The sequence below is a fragment of the Thunnus thynnus genome, chromosome 12 (genome assembly GCF_963924715.1).
Source record: "Thunnus thynnus chromosome 12, fThuThy2.1, whole genome shotgun sequence".
In the NCBI taxonomy this organism is placed as follows: domain Eukaryota; kingdom Metazoa; phylum Chordata; class Actinopteri; order Scombriformes; family Scombridae; genus Thunnus; species Thunnus thynnus.
Window position 1 is genome coordinate 2,445,250 of NC_089528.1, and position 21,693 is coordinate 2,466,942.

General features: G+C 37.8%; 1 protein-coding gene across 1 annotated transcript; it reads right to left on the reverse strand.

The window, feature by feature from the left end:
* Nucleotides 1-12,771: 12,771 nt before the first annotated feature.
* cyp7a1 (cytochrome P450, family 7, subfamily A, polypeptide 1) lies at nucleotides 12,772-20,107 on the reverse strand. The gene is made up of 8 exons (XM_067604820.1): nucleotides 19,735-20,107; nucleotides 17,750-17,990; nucleotides 17,410-17,619; nucleotides 16,999-17,193; nucleotides 16,659-16,858; nucleotides 15,016-15,146; nucleotides 14,646-14,824; nucleotides 12,772-14,515 (listed from the first exon to the last, which is right to left on the reverse strand). Exons 1-8 carry the CDS (start codon nucleotides 19,815-19,817, stop codon nucleotides 14,213-14,215), a joined length of 1,542 nt encoding a protein of 513 aa, XP_067460921.1. The 5' UTR covers nucleotides 19,818-20,107; the 3' UTR covers nucleotides 12,772-14,212.
* Between the last annotated feature and the right edge of the window lie 1,586 nt (nucleotides 20,108-21,693).

The window sequence follows — 21,693 nt, forward strand, 5'->3', positions numbered from 1 at the left end:
CACATGTTGCTGCCCTCTACAGACGAGGGTTAATAATGCTTCTAACCAAGTGTGCTCCCTTCAATTTATTTTTCTGTGTTGATTAAGAAATTCATGTCTTTGCATTCCTAAAAACTGCAATACAGCATTGTCTTCATGTATCTAGACCGTAAATCTGAAATGAACACAGCATTTCTAATTACGTTTGTTAGACTAGACCATTTTTACGGATGCAAGATGACAAATTGTAATGTCTCATTTGGTAGGTTGATATAAATGCAGGAAACAACAAGGCAGATAGATATACGATAGATTTAAATTGGTAGATTTAGATGTATTTTTAAATGTATTTTAGTATTGAGTCTGCCGGTCATCCAGCAGGTGGCAGCACACTGCTACATAAGAATGTTCTTTGACAGCATAAAACCACTAAATCCAGAGTTTTAAAGGCCTAATAATCCCTCCAGTTAGTCACTGCTCTCACAGTTAACACTGAACCATGTACTATAGTTTATATAGAGAGTTTATAGTTATATAGAGTGCAACAGAAGCCTAAAAGGACGGGTTCACAATTTTTCAATTTTTGTCAGGAGCCCAAATGAACATTGAAACATGCTTTTCTTGTTGTAATCATTCCTCCTGTTCATACTGACCATTAGAAGATCCCTTCATGATGCACTTACAATGTAAGTGATGGAGGACAAGATCCACAGTCCTCCTTCTGTGCAAAAATGGATTTAAAAGTTTATCCGAAGCTAATATGAAGCTTCAGTGTCCAAATGAGTCAAATCAAGAAGACATCTTTCAACATAAGCCTTTTTAGTAGAGTCCCTCTTTTTGTTACTATACTTCCACCGCAGCTCAACAGGGAAACACTGTCCGAGGAAACACAAAGAGGGAATTTGATGCTAAAAAGACTGTAAATGTGGCAGATATCCACTTGATATGACTAACTCAGACTGCTGAAGCCTCATCAACTTTTAAATGCATTGTTGCACTAAATGACTGTGTGGACACACTGTGGATTTTGGCCCCCATCACTTACATTAAAAGCACATTTTAAGGGGATCTTTTAATAGCCATTATGAACGGGAGGAAAACCTCTTTGACTGTTCATATGGTCACCTGACTGCTGTTTTGAGACACACTTGAAAAACTGTAAACCTTTAAGTTGGGCCTAATGGTGTTGTTAGTGGAAAGATTCAATAGATTCAAGATTCAAGAGAGCTTTATTGTCATTCACTGCATCTCCAAATAGGTGCTGTGTCATGCAGATACAATAAAAACAACAATATAAAAGCACCAATGTAAATCAGCGGTAAGAAGAAAGCCATGAAATTAAAGACAGTACCATTAAGATTAAAGTATCTGTATGAAAATATCAAAACTTAAGTATCAATATACTTGGTCTCCATGCAAATTGGTCTTTGAGTACTCAAATCAAGTCAATTTTATTTGTATAGCCCAATGTCACAAATCACAAATTTGCCTCAAAGGGCTTTACAGTCTGTGCAGCAATACATCATCCTGTCTCCTTAGACCCTCGATTTGTATAAGAAAAACTCCCTAAAAAGAGAGAGAGAAGGATAAAGGCATCATTCAAAGAGAAAGACATGAGGTGAGGTTGAACTCCTGCTGGATGGGGAACCAGATCCAAAACCTCAGGAAATGGCACCAACAGCCTGTGAAGCAGAACAAGTCCAGGATGGGTGCTGGTCCAGCAAGACATGCCTGAGAGACAAGAGGAGACAGGAGGAGAATAAAAAAAGAGAGAGAAACACAGCTTGGATGCTCATGTGCTTGTGGAACAAACAAACAGAGGGTTAGAGAAGCAATGATTATCAGAACAGTTGCAATAATCAATAATCTTGTCAGCAGGACAAGATTATTAGTAAATCCATTGAGCCAGAAACTGACCCACTGTGCAGTACAAGGTTATGAAGTGATCAATTAAAGGGTACTAATTGTAGGTTAAGGCAAAAAGTTAAAAGAGTTTTAAGTTAAGATTTAAAGGATTCAACAGAGTAGTTTTATATTGCACTCTGTACTTGTCCATGGGTGCATGCAGACAAGTGGCAGGTGACAGATATTCAAATACAACACTTTAGAATAGGCGAAAATAACACATTATACTGCATACAAAAAACTGCATGGCTTCTGCCCCAAACTGCATGGGATTAGCATAAAGTGGGCATGTCTGTAAAGGGGAAACTCATGGGGAACCATAGAAGCCATTTTCATTCACATATCTTGAGGTGAGAGGTCAAGGGGCCCCTCTGGCAATGCCAGATTTCCGTCGCCAAAATTTAGCCTAAATATAAAGCATTATTTAGCCCCTTTCCCAACAAGCTAGCATGACATGGCTCATTCCAATGGATGTCTTAGGTCATCTAGTTTCATATGATACCACTATCTTCACTAGCTTTAAAACTGAGCCTGCTACAGCCTCGTATACAGTCCTGCAGGTCTCAGAGTGTTTATAATTGAGAACATGCAGGTCCTCTACCATCCATCAGGGAGTGCTGCAGCACCGTCCGTACCCCTACTTCCCATGGCATTGCTTCCAGCTTCTGAAAAAATAACTGGAAACACTTAATGTCTCTCTTTTTTTTTTTAGCATTTATAAGCCGTATATGAACAGTTAATAAATGGTTTCTAACATACTGTAGTGTAGTTGTGGGCACCCATAAGTGGAGGCTGCTGTATAAACAGACAATGACTGACAACACAGCAAAACACAGTTGTAATAATGTAAAAATGTCGTCAAGTTATAATTCTTGACACATTCTGTTTATTAATAAACACTTTACATGTCATTATATCTACTAATAACTACATTATATTGTGTTATAAATATTTATTCATGTTTATTTACAGCTTATAAATGCCAAATAGGGAGACTTCATGGACTCACACTACGTGTTACTGATAGAAAATCTTGACAAATATACTAGCACCCACAATTTATAAAAAAGCCTACTATCCATCCAGTTGCACATTTTATTTTGAAGATATAAACATTTATATAAGTGCTACAATTGATGTATGCCCTTTAGTTGATCATTTTGACCACTTACTGCACATGGCAGTAACTTAACTTTTATAAAAACCTCTCGACTTTTCAGGTAAAGGTAGGACTGTAACACTCCGAGGGTCATCTGTGGAGGCTTTTTCAGGTCATTCCGATATTTCTCAATAACATGTTTGCTGTCACTCACTGTTTAGACAGGTGATGGTGGAGGGGAGGACATTTACTGCTGCAGCAATGATGTCCATCTGATACACAAGTACACGCACCCACCGTGACAGGAGACAAAGGTTAGATTAAACGTGTCACCCTCTTGATAGGAGAGCGCTTTATTGACCATGATTTCTGCCAACACTTTGACCTTTGTGATACTATGTGACAATGACAAATATGTTTTAAATTTAAAGGCTCATATTTATCAAGAAAAAAACATCTTAAAACATCTTGTACATGCACTGTAGAAGACTCTACCTGCTGGAGTTATATATTTATTGTTTTGGGATCTGTTAACACTCTACCCAAATGTGTAAGAGTCACTTGTCAACACATAATGACTCACATTGATTCAAACACACATTGAGGCCTGTTGCTTTCTGAACATGGTTTAAAATAAGCAGGTTTAGTCACATTAGAGTTAATTTTAGTTACTTCTGTTTTTTTAGCTTTATCTCGTGGTGACATTCAGTTACAGTTCTTTGTATAGCACACGTATTGCATCATTTCCTACTTGCACAAAACCACGTAGTATGTTGATGTCTTGTATACTAACTGCAAAAACAGTATACCATTAAGATAAGTAGCCTATATTGTATACATTGTGCTGTATACAGTTAGTATGTAGAATGAAATTGGAACACGGCGATGGTGTCAGCCATCAGCCGCTTCTTTAGAGAGGGGGCAGCGTGGGTGTAAGGGCTTTTTGTTGAAAAAAAGAACAAACAAAACTATTTAATACCTTTATTATTGAAGGGGGTGGCATACAATTATGCTGCTTTTCACACAAACTTGGAAGACATATTGTTATAAAAAATAGAATTATATTGCAATTAGATGTCTTAAAACCTTACTGTGTGTGTGCTCTTGTTTTTGCATGTCATGATGAATGTTCCTGTTTTTGCTCTGTAAAGTTGCAGAAACAGCAAACGTAGCAGCTAAGATTAACGACGGGAGAGGTCCAGGTATCATCGGATAATTCGTAATTCATTTGTAATTCAAAACCCCCAAAACTATAAATCTGTTATTTGTTTCAAAACAAAAAACAAAAAAACGTTTTTGGTGTCAGAATCAAATAACGAAAAACCAATCAAACCCGGCCCGTGTTTGGTTTTTGGCGATTTGTTTTATCGTTATTCCTTTTTGGATTGAATATCGAGCAGGTCTGCGAACATCAAGCCAATTCGTTTTTGCGTTTGAAACCAAAAACGGAAGTCACGTGATTTATTCCTTTTTTGTTTCTCAACAAAAATCCAGTAAACCAAATTCAAAAGACCGTGCAATTTTGGTTTAGAAATCAAGTATTTTTGTCAGTTTTGTACGATAGCAGAAGCGGCTACATTAGCCTACCCATGATCCGACCGTTGCTATGGTGAAGACGCCAGCGTGTGTGTAAACGGGATGAAGACGAGGTTATAAAACTGAACTTTACATTTCACATCCCTCATTTAAGCCCTACACTTTCACTTTCGTAATTTTCATCAAACTGGACTTTAGATTGTGCATTTTATTCAACCTCCACTGTTACATAATGTAATTATTTATTAATTATTTATGTTTAATTTATTCTCTTATCACCTTCATATAATTCATACACTTTGTTTCTTTGTCCATAGCACACATTATTTTCTTAACAGTTCAATGTACAGTAAAGTACGTTGATCCCGATCATAACCAATAATTGTTATACTGACTATATGTTAAGGCTGTCGCTGGCGTCTTCACCATAGCAACGGTCGCTGAGGATCGTGGGTAGGCTAATGTAGCCGCTTCTGCTATCGTAGAAAACTGACAAAAATACTTGATTTCTAAACCAAAATTGCACAGTCTTTTGAATTTGGTTTTCTGGATTTTTCTGGGAAACAAAAAGGGAATATATCACGTGATTTTGTTTTTCGTTTTTGATTTAAAATGAAAAAAGGAAAAATCATGTGACTTCCGTTTTTGGTTCCAAACGCAAAAACGAATTGGCTTGATGTCCGCAGACCTGTTTGATATTCAATCCAAAAAGGAATAACGATAAAAGAAATCGGTAAAAACCAAAAACGGGCTGGGTTTGATTGTTTTTCGTCATTTGATTCACCAAAAACATTTTTTTGTTTTTTGTTTTGAAACAAATAACATATTTATGGTTTTTGGGGTTTTGAATTACAAATGAATTACGAATTATCTGATGATACCTGGACTGAGAGGCCAGTACATGCATTAGAGGAAGTTAGGAGGGAATAAAGGTCAGAGACAGGTCAGAAGGATGTCCACGTTATCTGTGGAATATGTCTGTAAACATTAGGAGAAAGATGAGACGCCCATTTGTAAGGTACATAAACCAATTGTGAATGTTCTGAGACGAGCCTTTTCTCTGTAACCCCGTTTGTGTGTTGCACTGTGAAACGCTCCTTCTTGTACAAGAAAATAAATTCAACTTAAACTTTGATACTTCGGATCCAGTCTCCATTATTTAAAGGTCATTGAGAAGAAATTCTTTTCACAAATATTCTATAGAGTGACAAATACAGAAATGGTGTTAAAAGTTAACAACTCCACAAAGTCCTCCTTTTTGAGTCCAATTCATCATCTTCTAAGTAGGAAAAAAAGGTTCTATACTTTGTAAAACTGAGGTGGCTTATCCTTAATATTCTTTAATATCAGACTTTGGCCCAACAAACAATATTTAATGGGAACAGTTAAGCATAGGTTTGGGATTTTCACAGGATTTATGGACAGGACGTAAAATACCACCAGACTTATCCTATAAGCCATACATCCATTTGATTCTATATGAATGACCACTTGTGTGTGTTTGAGGTTGTACTGTGTTCTTATAATAAGTGAATGTATGGTTACATTGTAACCTTGGTTCTCTGAGCGAAGAGACTATCTCTCCAGCTTCAGGCCGCTTGGAGACACATTAATTCAAACTATCAGTGATTACACGCCAGCACAGTTGCTTTATAGATAAACCATAGGGCATAACCCTACATGACCCAAGTCAGTGTGTCTTAAAGAAATATCCACGTACCTTGACAGCAGGGGGATCATTCCCTGTAAATATAGAATATATAAAGTAGTGGAGAGATAGTCTCAAAACGATAGAGAACACACATACAGGCACGTACACAATATAAATGTTACAATACTTGTATTGTGGTACATGAATTTCCTGAAGGCATACGTTTATCATTACATGGAAAGTCCCAACCTTACCCTGACCCAACATAACCATAATATTAAACCAAAAACAAAGTCAAACAATGATTAGACTTGTAGAAACTGGTTTTTGAGTCTGCACATTCTGAAAAACATTATTACTCACACGTGTCTGAGCAGACATCAGCTGAGGTGGCCTTGACTTGACTACTTGTGTTGTTGTAATCAGCAACACACGTCATCTCTCACTTCTGTCTTCTGACAACTTTGAATCTCAATTTATTATTCATGACAACCTCAGGTCATTCTGTTAAAGAGGTACTGCACACTTAAACATGTTTGAGCTGTAAACTAAAGTATATGACTGTACTATCTGATTTTTTTTGCTGGTCAAATTTTCTGCACATAGCTGCACTATGCACTCAGCGCACAGACCAGCCACAGCAACACTGACACAACATGCTGCTGGTGTGGAGGTTGTTTAGCGTGGTTGAAGAAGACACAAAGCTCACAATTTGTAATACTTGTAAATCCAAAAATCAAAAAAAAAAAAATCTTATCTAATTCTTATAAACAAAGAAAATCACTATCAGCAAAAATCAGAGTCGTTAGGTCAGACTTGGAAATTGGAAATCAGAATCGGCCAAGAAAATTGCAATGAGTGCATCATTAATATTGTATATATATATTATATGAAATGGTGACAGCTTTGTCATTTTTTTTGTTTAATGTAGACAGTTTTTATTTGTATGACAGCTCTTTGACCGTGCTAGAGTGGAGCACTGGAGCCCAGCGACTCAAACTCAGCCTTGATGACTCGGACTAGGACTCGGACTCTTCTTGGGTGATTCAGGCTTGGACTCGGACTTGAACGCTGGAGACTCAAGACTTGACTCAGACGTGAGACTTGGTAACTGCTCGTCCTCATTTTCGAACGTATGCTGATCGAGACAGTTTTAGCTTGAGGAGCAACAACAAACAACAGAAACCCCAGAAATCCCAGTGTCTGTTCCTGCAGTTATCAGCTGGTAAAATCTTGTTTTAAAATGTTAAATTGCGGTGTAACTGGAGCGCCACCTTTACTAAACCTGTCCACAGCTGCTCCACAGTGGACAGGTTTAGTAATTGTAGAGCTGAATTATCTGAATCTTAATCTCAATTCATCTTAATCTTAACTAATCTGAATTAATTTGGAGTTTAAATATGATACTGAAATTAACAAAATAATTAATATGTAAGTATAACAAACTCAATGTAAAATTTGCACTCTGTGCACCATATTATCATCATCATGGCTGCCAATTTATTTAAGAGGTTCGTAGAGTTTATGATTTTTATTGGCATATTTTGGTGCAGCAACTTCTACATTTCAGTAGTTGTTGGAAACTTGTCTCACTCTGACAGCTGCCTCTGTGTCTCTCTGCAGGTCTCTGTCCACTGTAACATCACCTACTGTAGGCTAGAATATTCTCCTCTAATATCTCTGTGACTGTCACATGACCACCTCTCATCCCAGAGTGCTTTGCTTTAGAAAGACATTTTTAGCATCTAACTTCACGTCAAATCATTCCCTCTTTATTTCTGTCATAGCGCAGAGCTGCTCTGATGACATGTTTTAGCTGGATTCAAATTTTCTAATTGTTTCAGGTCTCCTACTGTCACTCCTAAATTTGTTCTGTGGTCTTCTGATTTCTGAAAGCAGGACTTATAGAAATAAAATATATTAAACTGAGGGTACAATGCATGCTATTGTACCCGAGTAGAACCAGGCCTGTCTGCGTCATTGTTTTCAAAAGTCTCAGTTTCCACCTGTCCAGACTAAAACACAATCCTGCACAGTGTTTTTACTCTTTGGTAATTTATGTGAATGAAACTCACCCACAAATAGAGCGGAACATGGAGCCTTATATGGCAATTTTAGGGGCGTGGGTTATGCTAAGGATCACATCTCACGAACATGCACATCCTCATGAATAAGCGGCATTCATCAGGCTGACACCAGCGGTTTATGACAAGTTCAGGCAGTTGAGAGAGTTTGTTGAATCCCACGTAGGATTTTTTTAAATTTATTTTCCTCTTATTACTTTGACAAGAACAAATATAAGGGAAAAATAAGAAAACATCCAAGCATGGGGCCCACTGTAAGCTTATTCTTATGTACTTCCCAGCATGCATTGTATTAAGATTAACATTTTCTTTTGCTATGAACAAAGTTGCCTATTTTTATACATGTATCTCAGAGGAGTCAGATGGTCTTATCTCTGATCAACAGTAAAACAATGCAAACCACCGATGAAGATAGATATCCACTTTTAGACAGTTCCATCACCCTCACTATGTAAGGCACTAAATTAAGGAACATCTAATCTGATATGGATGATAGTGTTAGTATTATGGCAAAAGTTACCATTAGGGTCAAGGCTTTACACACTAAATGAAATTGACTGAAGAATTTGTATTGAATTAGAATTATTGCTGAAATAGTGTCAGACTGATATAATCATTTAAACGGCTTCACCAAATCACTCTATTTTTTATTTCTATCATTATTATAGTGACTAATTGATGACTACTCCATCTGTCTTTGGGTGCAGATTTGTGGTGATGTGTGTTCATGTTGTGACGCTCTGAACTATCCCGACATTTCCTGAAGAAAAGCTTTCCGTTGGTTGAGCTGTCAAAGATTAACTGTGATTGGCTCAGCTGTTTCAGAGCTATGAGAGAAGTGATGTGACTGGCTGTATTTATTTATTAATCACCACTCCTGCTGATCTATATTCACCTTCACATTTTAATCACTTTTTAAGATTCTAAGTTGGATAAACTCAAATCATAGACTTAAAAATAATAATAATAATAATAATAATAACCCTAACTCAACATTTTATTTACGTTATAAATTTTGAGTTTTCTCAATTTTCTTTTTTACAGTGGAGATGGAAAGATTGCTATATCTGTGTTTAGCCTAGCTTAGCACAGAAGCTGGCAGCAAGGTGAAATTGCTCGCTTAGCTGATAAAAAAAAGACACCATCTAACTTTAAAGCAGTTGTATTTACAGCACATGCTGTGTCTTGTGTATTTAATGTGTATGATTTAAAAAAAATAAGAGACATTGTGGTTGTGGCTTAGTGGTTGCCAGGTTTCCACGCTGGTCAAAAGTCAGATGATACTTTGATTTTGCAAATTAGCTTTCTAGCTACATATGAATAAAAGGCTTTGGAATGCGTGTATTTTCATGAGCATAGAAGTTTATTCTTGCTTTAGGGATCAGAATGTGACACAAAGTAATCTCTACTAACTAACTTTTTCATAGCATGAGATTCAACTGCATGAGTGGAGTATTTGTGTTTGGTTATGACTGTTTGGTTATGAAGATGCTGTTTAAAATGGAGAAAAAGCTTGCGAGTGGACCTTGAGTTGACGTTACACACAAACACAGAAACATTTTCAAAAATGCCCTTCCTCATATTTAATCCAAACCCACGCCACCATTTTCTATCTGATTACAATAAATAATGCATTTTTTTAAAAATTTCCCAACACATAGCTTCAGTATTTGACCCTAAATATCAGCATTGTTTGGAGCCCATTAGAGAACAAGTCATATGAGAATCTGTCTGCAAGGATAGCTAAAGTGACGCAACAGATTGATAAACAGCTCAGCAAAATGTGAGCGGATATTGTTTAGTTAAGAACTTTTCTATTCTAATTTTGTAAAGATGTTTTTTAGGTAATGTAAAATGAAAGCATATAATCAATTAATTAATGGCGTCAGAAAAATGATGAAAATACTATAAAATTTTATATGCTGTACATAATGGACACCATTGCATTTTAGCAATTGTACAAATGCTGGAGGCCAAATACATCCATCCCTGACCTGTTATCACATATAAAGTCTGTGGCATATATCTACTTGGTAAGACAGACTGTTGAAGCCTCATTAAACTTCAGATAAACTTTTGCACAAGATGACTGTGTGGACACACTGTGGATTTTGTCCCCCATTGGTTACACTGAAAGCACATTGGAAGGGGATCTTTTAATAGCCAGTATGAACAGGAGAAATGATTACAGCGAGGAAAAACCTCTTTCATTGTTCATATGGACACTTGACTGTTTTAAGACACATTTGAAAAATTGTGAACGTAACCTTTAATCCTAAATATTTTTCCCTTTGCAGTGTATTACTTACAGTTTATTACAAATTGGTAAATTAATAGGTATATTAGAGGTTATCAGTCTGTGAGCATGAATAATAATAATAATATTAATAATGCACTTTACTTACATGCACCCTTCATCTATAGGATGCAAGTTAAACACAACATAATATTGCATTCCATCTGTTTAAAATATTACAGATTACAAGTTGCAAACAATTTAAAATACAATAACGGTAAGATTCAATAAAATAGGCAAGTCAACAAAAAACAATTAAATATGAGATGACAAGATAAGTCTTGAGATGTTTCCTGAAGGAATTCAGGGTACGTGTCATGACTGACTTCAAAGTGTGTGATTGATCAACACATAAAACACAGGTACAGGCTGCACCTGAGCTTTTTTTTTTTTTTTTTAGAGAAAATGAGTTTGACAAAATACAAAAAGTCACGGTTACCAGGTTTGACAGTTCAAAATGAAGCAACCATACAAAGAATATTTGTGTATTTACTGTATATGTATTTCCTCTGGATCATAACACTATACTGTTTTTCCCCATCTTCTCCATCACAGAGAGGTCTCATAAATATATTTGTTGTCACCTGGATGCTGTTAAAAAAAATCCAGAGTACGTGATAATGAGGAAAAGAATTTCAGCACTATGAGTAAAAAGGTCATCAGGGGCAGTCTGTTGTACCTGTGACCACACCCATCTGTGTGTACTGCAGCATTGCGTAAAGCATTGTGAACACGACACTGCACAGGGTGTGAATATAGCCTGCAGCAGGCAGTAATGGAGGTTACACCACAAACAGGATTTTCAACCTGTGTTAAGTTATTTATTTGTGCCCTACTTCGAAAGCAGAAAAAAACATCATACCCCCCTCTCTCCTGTAAGCCAAGTGGACTTTTATTGACCATTAACAATACTGGAGAAATAAGTAAAAGCATATGCAAAAGCAATAATATGTTAAACTTTAGTCAAGATAAGGTTCTCCCAAAGGATAGACTTTGTATATTTTTTTTCTTTTGAGTGTTGACTGAAGTGTTTGCTTGATGAACATCAGTGCCCCACAGTGTTTAGCTATATTTCTCTTCAGAAAAAAAGAAAAGTCATACACGGTACTGTGTAAATGTTTTAGGCTGTAAAGGTAAAGTTAGGATGCTTTCAAAAATGATGTTATGAATAGTTTTTATTTATCAATTATCTTCATACAAAGTGCAGTAAACAGAAGAAACTTAAAGTAAATCAGTATCTGCTGTGAGCAGCTTTGTCTTTAAAACAGCAGCACTTCTCCTCGGTACACCTGCACATAGTTTTTCAGGTACTTGGCAGGTTGGTTGTTCCTGCGTCTTGGAGAAGTTCTTCTGTGGATTTCGGCGTCTCAGCTGCTTCTGTCTCTTCATGTAATTCCAGACTGACTCCATGATGTTGCGATCAGGACTCTGTGCTGGCGATACCATCTGTTGCAGGACTCCTTGTACTTCTTGTTGATGAAGATAGTTCTGTTCTGTTTGGGCTTGTTGTCATTTTGCAGAATAAATTTGTCCCATCAATCAGATGCCTCCTTGATTGTGTTGCATTATGGATAAGAATCTGTGTTGCATGTTTGTGTGCACACCAGTGTCGGCCATGAAATGTCTGTGCAATGTTGTACAATGTTCAAGATGTACCCATGTAAACATTAACACTTCTTTGTTTAGTTTAGTTTTTAATTAGCTAGTAGTTAAAAGTACATTGTCCTAAATAAGACTTTTAATTTGACAATAAATAAATAAATAAATAGATAAAATAAATAAATTTCGATTCAAGGTCCACTTACTAGATTTTGTCTGGAGATTTTGGTCACATCTCATATCTGCCCACCTGTTATCATGTGACCAAAGTTACATACGTACATACTGAAGATAGCCCTTTTTAGTGTTTCAAAATAAGAGCTGAAATGATCTGAAAGATTTCTCTCTTCAAATTGTACCTTATAGATAAAAATATGTATTATTAATATCATATATTGTAATAAGTTGTGTTTCCTGAACTGGAGGAGCCAATGGGGAGCAAAGATTTGAGTGCAAAATGTAAAATACAATGCATGTGTGTGTATGTGTGTGTGTGTGTGTGTGTGTGTGTGTGTGTGTGTGTGTGTGTGTGTGTGTGTATGTCGAAATTCTTAGAAGAGAAAGCTTTTCTTCTGTATTGGCACTGATTTCAACAAATAGAAACATCAGAACACAGCACACAGACAGTTGTACAAACGTATTGATTTATTATCTGTTTGCACAGCACATACACGTCAACACCCGCACGTGGGTTGCACTTCTGTTTGGTGAAGAACCACAGGGGAGGGAACCACATCCCCTCCACTCACAGAACAAGTAAAACTAGTCACGTGGAAGGTGAAGACATGTAAATATTGATGCGGAGTTGGGTTTTCATGTGAAAACAGTAATATCAATAACTGGATGACCTTCCACAAGTTCTTAAAGTGAAGGTCCATATCCATCTGCTGTGTGTGATTATTATGTAATTCACAGTATGAGAGTCAAGAGTGTTAACAGTCTTTTCAATAACTTCATTAGAGTAAAGCCAGCTATCCTGCTGCAGCAGAAATATCACATGGACTTGTGCAAAAGAGCATTCCTTCATTTTTTTAATAGATCTGTATTAAGAATGGTATCTTCTTATAAAGTTGTAGTTCTGTGCGCACTATCCTGCAGTATGCAAATGCACTTCACACCATTAAACCAGCCACAATGTATCTTATTGTGAAGCAGCTTATCTAGTAATAATGATACTGAGAAGGCAGATGTACGCTGATATAAGGGTCGGCACTGGCCAACAATCAGACACGTCTCCAGTGAAATGTTAACTGACAACATTGTATGAGAGGGAGGCAGCCAGAGAGAGCAAACTCCAAGGTCTACTATTACATGATGAATTCAAATGATAGTGATTACAGAAATACATCCATTGATTAAAAAAAGAGCTTAGTCATGTTAACCTCAGCATTTATAATTCACAAAATTGATGAGCTGAAGTGAAATGACAGTGTACCAAAAAGAGCATAACAGATGAGCTTATGGATTTACAGAGTTTTCAATATGCTGTGTAGGAAGTACAGAGACAGAAAATAGGGCTGGACTAATGATCTCAGTATTTCTGAAATACTGGCTATGGCCCTGTCTGAATCAATCACAGTGAGGACTGTTTTTATTAAAAATATAATTAAAAGACATATTTACTGATATAGTGAAATGTATTTAAATCAATCAGGTCCATACTCAACTGAAAAACAGTTGGCAGTAATGTAACGACAAGATTATTTGTAAAGGGCCCAATTATGCAATAAACTATTTCATGTTAAATAACATAAATTTGTATGGTTCTAGGTCTGTCTTTCCACAGGAATTGAAGATGCTACTCTGCACTTTTACTCTGAAATGCCGTATGACTGGTCCAACAGAGACAGAAGTGTTCGGCACAACACTATTAGAAATACATTGAAGACAAATGTCAACCACATGTGCAGAATACATATTCTCAAGCAGCAAATTAAAGCATAATAAGCAACGAAAAATATACAGTTCAGTCTATTTACATAGCAAGGCTTCAACATGAACATTGTTAAATATACACTATGTACAATATGTACAACAGTCACTCTGCAGGACAAACACAGAGCCTAGAAGTCTGATTTCAGTTTGTACCTGAAATCTACATCATATGTTGGCTGGAGGATTCCCAGGCCAGCACGGGACTGGTCAAGAGGTGGAACTTTGATGGCAGGTTCCAGTAGTTCCATGTCAAAGTACGCCAGCACCAGAGTGAGGAACTGCTTGATCTCATAGATGGCGAAAAATCTGCCGGGGCATTTAGTGACCCCAGAGCCAAACGGCATGTAGAAGTAGCGCAGACGGCGGCCACTGCGGTGGAAGGTGGTTTTCTCCTGACCCTTGTCATCCAGGAACCGGTCAAATTTATACTCCTGTGGTGAAGAGGAGGGGAGGGGGGGGAGGGGGGGATTATTAATGATTGCTCTACCTTAATTGGTATTCTTTGACTTTTTTTTGTTAATGCTATTACTGTATTATTCTTTAACTTATCATGCTTCTTACATAGGGGTCCTCATAGATCTCTGGATCGTAGTGCAGCATGGGTGGATACAGGGCAATGACATCATCCTTCCTTATACGGTAAGCTTCCTGGTTATCAAGGTGAAGCAAAAAGTCCTCCTTGGCAATACGCACGTTCATGGAAGCGCTGGAAAGCCTCATTGCTTCCTTTATGATACTGTCTGTAATGAGAGAGGACAAAAATTAAGAAATCAGGTTAAAAATAATTATTGTTTACATTTAAAATCAAACATTTATACCTGCACATCAAGTGAAAAATTCAGTGCATAAACGACTGTGGCTTGTTGTATGTCTAAGCTAAATTTAGCATTTACTTATTGTAGGAGTAACTTCAATTTTCCACTAATCTTACCCAAAACAGGCATGTTGTCCAGCTGATCTCTGGTCAGGTTGAGTCTGGGGTCACTGGGGTCAACTGTCAGGCCTGAGTCCTCCAGAACTTTCTGCACCTCCTCACGAGCTGCTTTCATAGCATCTGGACTCCTGAAAACAGATACAGGAGTCTCTCAGTTTCTTAGTCATGTTACTGTCACTGATACTGATACATGATAACATATCTTGTAATGGGCAATTTCATTGCATTATCTCTGTTTGTCCAGTTTCCTGTGGTGGAGTTTACTTGATCGATTGTAACTGTGACACTTGGTGCAGATGTAGAATGAAAATCATACGAATGTCCACTTTCTGACTGCACTGTTGATGTTTATACATTTAAAATTGGTTGTAACACCTGAATAAAATGATATAAAATCATGGCACACCAGCCTAGCATAGTTCCACTCTACCTTCCCATATGCGCTACACTCACACAAAGAAGATGCAGCTGAGATGCCTTCATGTTCAGACTTGTTACAAAACCATAATACAACTCTGCTGATCTGCTCCACATTGCACACAAGACTACTTTCTATCCCAACAATCTTCTATCTACCTCAGCTGCATGGGGAGAAAGGCGTAAGAGATCCACAATCAACTGTCTGAAACTGATAAATATTTAGTAGTATGATGCAACAATTCTGGCTGCACAGTACAAAGGGTAAGGGCTGATGGATAAGATTTAGACAAGGTGTGCCAAGGATATTTCTTCAATATTTTGGTGGATTTGTTTCCTAAGTTATGCTTCTACAGCTGTTGTCCCATTAGCACTAGTCTCTACTGTAGAGTAACTTGCTGTACATTGCTCTGAGTTGAGTTATTCTGAGTGGTTTGATAGAAAAGCAATGTTAGCTAGGTATCTAGCTGGCTAAATAGCCGGCTAATTTGGCAAAGCAACTCATGTTGACCTTACATGGTACTGCTGGCCAAACTAAGCTGATTGTTGGTGTGCACATCATGTTTAGCTACAGCGGCTAGTCTGTAGGCATGTCTACAAAACTATAATTTGTATAAGTATAATTTATATGACTAATTTTCAGCCAGTAACATTAGCTACCCTAGCCAAAGGCCAAGAGCTGTGTTCTCAAGGTTTTAATTTATGACACCTGACAACTGACACGAGCTTGGCTCAATTTGTGATTTGTTAACATTGTGCTGGCAATCAGACAGTAAAGCACTGTTAGAGACTGCAAATGTTTTCTTTTGTTATTGTTTCCCTCATTACTGAATTTTCTCAGCTGTCCTTGCAACTGTTAAGGTCTTCCAAACATCAAAAGCTTCTCTTTTGCAGTGATCAATTATGAGTAGCTAAAAGCTGTAAACCTGTCTGCCTTTAGTTTTACAAGTTCTTGATTTACCCCAGATTACATGGCAAATTATCAAATTACCTGTATGTTCAATGTGTGCAGCAGATGAACTGAGTCAACTGACTGTTAGATCCCAGCCACAGTCAGAGTTGAAGTTTACAATCCCATTCCCTGCCTGTTTAACTGGCTAAATCATAGTCACAGATCACATAGGAATGAACCAGATACCATAGTTCAGACATCTATTGTGGCTACCTTCTGCTTCATATCTTGAGAGGCCACACAGTAAATAAAAAGCAAACTATAAGCATACCTGATCATATAAAAAAGACTCCAGAAGGTAGCCGGCAGGGTGTTAGCCTGTGAAGCCCAGAGCAGTGCGACGTGGGTCCTGGCCTTGCTCACGTCATTGAAGGTAGATAAGGAATCATTCAGGATTATCCTCATTGAGATTAGATCAGACACATTCTCCCTCTTGGACAGATTTTCAGCATTCATGGTCTTTGCTAGGTTCTAGATAGGTACAAAAAACATTCATATACATGGGTTTCTCTTTTTCATGTCCCTGTGTTAAGCAAAGCTACCACCACAGGGGGTTTATTTTGTCATTTCATCTCGTGATACGAGTGTGTGTGTAGGAGAAGCCCGCTAACCTCTCTTGCACTGTAGGCGCTCTTGAAGACATGAATGGGAAGGCCAGCCACCAACGCTGGGAAGATCTTATCAAACTCCTTGAAGTTCTCCAAAGCATTGAGCACCAAGGCTTTCTGAGCTGCCTGCCGAGCGTGACATTTATCCTCGCCAAACTCCTTACCAAACAGTGTCAGGTAGCCAGACTCAAACATCACCTGGAGGACAACACAATAGATGGAAGAAAGTCAGGTCTGTTGAAAATGTTTCTTTGGAATCGAAATCCAAATGATGTAGGCTATAGAGATACACACAGAGTACACAATGCTCAAACTTACATACATACACTAAATCTTCCCACAATCTAATACAGACATGGTGTCAACTATCCACTGCAGGACCCAGATAACAAACTACCCCTTTTATTTCCTGACCTTGTAGCAGAAAGCAAAGATTCCTTCCACTTCCCAGTGGTCCTTGCTGGGGCTGAGCGTGTCCGACCTTAGCATGACGTCCTGGAGGTGCCCCATCATGGTCTCTATCAGGGAGGGCAGTGCCTCACCCTGCAGGGTCTTCAGAAAGGTCTGGTGGAGATTTTCTGTGGTGTGGCCATGGCGAGGATCGAAGCTATCATGGCCAAATGCCTAGTGGGGGAATAAAGGAAGGGTTAGGACATCCAAGAATTCACTGATGACACACTAAAGCGCTGTGTGAAACAAGAGATATAACTAAACACATTACATGAATGATAAAACACAAATCAAATAAATTCACCTTAACAGATGTAGCAAAATGGAACTTTCTCCAGTCCAGGTGTCTGCCCTGTCTGATGACTGAGTGGTAAGAGAAGGGGTCACACAGGAAGTGGATGTACTGGCCTGCAATCTTGCAGGTGAAAATGTGGCCATACTTCTTCTGCCGGCTGCGGAGGAACTGGAGAGGGTTGGCCCCGAACTGCAGAGCACAACCCAGATAGGGGATGAAGCCACTTTCAACTGCAGGCTCACCAGGCTGCCTGTGGACATTAATGGAGGGGATAGGAGGAAATACAAAGTCAAAACCAATGGCCTGTGATGGAAGGTCAACATGTTTTCTATAACAGGGCTTAGTGGGTTGTTTCGACAGGGGTTGGTATTCACAATTACTGTATATTTAATCAAAAATAATAACTCTTGGTGTGCCCTGGTAACTGGAACAACAACAAACCATTCGACTCCAGCTTGGGACCTTTGTTGCATGTCATAACTCACTCTTTCCCCTTGCTTCCTGTCTGCTTCTCCACTATTATCTCTCCATTAAAGACCAAAAATGCCCCAAAAACACATATTCATAGGAACAATAGCTACCTCACAGAAGCTTTTACCTTTTTTCACTTCCCAGTGTAATTCAACAATGTGCATTTTTCATGAAACCACAAAAATATTCTTGTTTGTAAATAATTCAGGTAAATAGATTTTAAAGTTTTAAAACCAATTTTTTAAAATTAGTTTTATTATAATCATTAGTTTTAGCAAAGATGTGAGATTTATTTGTATTTATACATTTTATCTGAAAACCTAGAAATGACCAAATATTGACATATGGATACATGGTGGTTGGTGTTTAATTGGTTTTTATGTGCAATGTCACTCTTAACTTTGCTTCTTAACTTTTGATACTTAACATTTACTACTTTGTACTAATTATTTTTACTCTCTTTTTTTGTTTGTCTGTTTTTATGAAGGACTTTTTAACACTGTTTTAAAAAGTGCTATACAAATAAATGGTATTATTATTAGTACATGGTTTTCTCAAGAGAGTGATGCCTTGTTATTCTAAAGAGCAAACTGGGGTTTACTAAATGACTGTGAAGTAAGATTGGGGCACCCTGGTAGCATTGGATTTAAGGTTGCTGACCATGTAATCATAACATCCAGGGTTCAATTCCAGTGTAGGATCTTTGTTGCATGTCATTCCCCATCTCTTGACACTCATTTTTGGTTGCATCTCAAGGCATAAAATGCCAAAAAATACCAACAACCACAAAATAGATATAAGAATAATATTTTAAAACACACATTCCTAACAAAGAAAACCAGGATACATCTTTTTTTTTCTAATGACAAAAGTTGATGATACCCATATTCATTAAAACTCATTCAGTCCTTATCAATGGGCTCTGAAGTTTCCATGTTCCTCCCAACAACCATAACATTTCCAAAACATTGCAAACCAGTTACAGTTGTTATTATAGTTACATACCAGACCGGTATAACACACTTGTAAACCAGATAATTCTTCATAGCATATACATTTATATTAGAAACTTCTAATTGTGTTAATCCAACTAAGAAGTATCATCATCATTTAAAAAAAAAGAAGTCAGTTAAATCTTCATTCTGAATACACATGGTCAGCAAGTCCTGACAAAAGGTTTGACAACAGCAGCTAACACTGACAGCACACTGGTAACAATGTTTGTCAATCAACAGCATACCAAACAAATTGTGTCATCTTTACAAAAGCTTTTGTTTGTTCAGTACACGCTGCATGCATATTTCTGTCATTGTGGAGTAGTTACATAATTAGCCACATGCATCATACATAGTGTTATTGTTTTCCTGGAAAAAAACTACGTCAGGGCTCAATTTAATGTGCATCAGGAGTTTTTTATTATTGTTTAATGTTATAGACATGCAGTGAAGGTAAAACACAGCTGCTTAAAAAAGAAATGCTGCACACAGTACAATTCTGTTTACAGATGAACTCTATAGTCTTACCTGCGTCGTGTCCCCACAGCGAGCCACAGAAGGCAGCAGAATCCAACCAGCACTGCCCAAATCAGAGCGATGCTTATTATCATGGTGATGATGATGTTGATAATGGTGATGAGAGGAAGATCCAACACAGCAGGAGGCTCGCTAACACTGATCTGAGGCTCCACACAGATCACACTGACAGGCCTGTGATTAACTAACAGTTACCTGTCTCATAAAAATCAGTCTAAAGAATAAAAGATGTCTCAAAGATGCTGTTTCAGATTCCTAGAGTTTTCCAACCCAGACATAGTAAATGCAAAGTGACACTATCTGTTGCTGCAAAATGTGCAAGCAACCTGTGACTGTGAGCAGTGTTTAAGCCAGTGTGATGACATGTAGCGCGTGGCAGGTTTTTATAGCTACTTCAGCCAAGGGTTGGAGTGATGTCACTGCACTGGAGAGACAAGCTGCAAGGGAGAAAAGCGTCTTTCTTTTTTTTCATGATTTGTTGTGCAACAAAAGAGTCATAAATTAACCCATCTGCAATGACGTTGTTTCAGATAACTGCTTGGTTTTTTTGGAAGAAAAGGGAAGGTGATGATTTAGATCTGTGGTCAACATTTGTACGTTGATGATAATTTCTACATATTCTGGTGGTGATTTACAACCTGCAACTATGGTTGTGAAAACTGAGCAGGAAAGGAAAAAATTCAGATCATTTCTCATGAAAAAATAAAATAAAAAAAATCATGTGTGTAAATTTGCATAAACATAAATAGAATAGTCTTTAAGTGTTATAGAAAGCATTGTTTTGATTCCAGACACTCTTTCAAATCATTTCATTTCAAGTCATTTTGTCACAGAACAAACAAATTAAAGGGTGTCCTCTTGTGAATTTCATTTGAAATCCACGAGAGAAGTCTAATCTGATCTAGCCTGTAATTTCACAGGGATTTCTCTAGGAAACAGAATTCCAAGCGATGTGTATGTATGTGTGTATGTGAGTGTGTGTGTGTGTGTGTATGTGTGTGTGTGTGTGTGTGCATGTGATGGCCTTGACTGGAGTCCATGGACAGTGTTACCTGAAGGACTGCACAGTGATAGTGCATCTGGGTTGGTAAATACATTCAAGGTCTTTGCTTTGCTCCTGTTTTCTGTGTGTTTGTGTTTGTGTGTATGTGTGTATGGAGGCATGAGCAAGAGCAGGAATGTACATTGCTAGCACCGTTCTTACACCGTGTGTAAGTGTGACCTGTTAAGACTTGCAGTTGTGCCAGGGGAGATGAAATCTAGTTCATCTAGAATGAGAGCATTAAACGATAGAACAATACAACGATAACACATTACATTACGGCATTATCATCATAGGCAAATTTTGATAGATGTCAGAAGGCTGGTGGGGGAATGAGAGTGGTAATAAATTAACCACTTGGGGCTCTATCGATTCTATGATCACAAAGAAGTGGAAGCTACAAAAATTGCTGCTTGCTCTCACTTCTGCTCTTCACTTCTTCTTCTCTTCTCTCTCTCATTTCCGCATTTTCTGCTGATATTCTTGTTTTTCTTCTGTTAGAAAAACTATGAACAGCAGCTCCTGGATAGTTATACATGACTGGGACAGCAATTTTTTTGTAGATATAGTAGGCCTGGGCCTAGCAACAGCACAAGCCTGTACTGCAGTGACTGGAAACGTGGCACTTCACTAAAGCTGATTAGCAGCAGGATAGCCCTCTTCTCCACAAATGACTACCACAAACTTCTAAAGAAGTTTAAGATTGCAGTGCTGGAAACCAAACTTCACTGGTTAGAAGTTAACATGGAAGTGAATGGACTATGTGGTAACGACACCACTTTACCATGGATTCAAAACAGTGGACAAGATTATGCTAACACACAGTTTAGCACCAACAAGACTACCAAAAAACAGGAGGGCTATGTACTGGGTGATAAATATGCAAGTGGTAGTCCTCCCTGGAAGTC

What these genes read in the sequence shown, in the direction of transcription:
- cyp7a1 (XM_067604820.1), bottom strand. Translation starts at nt 19,817, where the DNA reads ATGATAATAAGCATCGCTCTGATTTGGGCAGTGCTGGTTGGATTCTGC. An exon ending in GCTGTGGGGACACGACGCAG is followed by an intron (nt 17,991 to 19,734) that starts GTAAGACTATAG and finishes TAATGTCCACAG; the next exon opens with GCAGCCTGGTGAGCCTGCAG. An exon ending in AGATCTATGAGGACCCCTAT is followed by an intron (nt 14,516 to 14,645) that starts GTAAGAAGCATG and finishes TCTTCACCACAG; the next exon opens with GAGTATAAATTTGACCGGTT.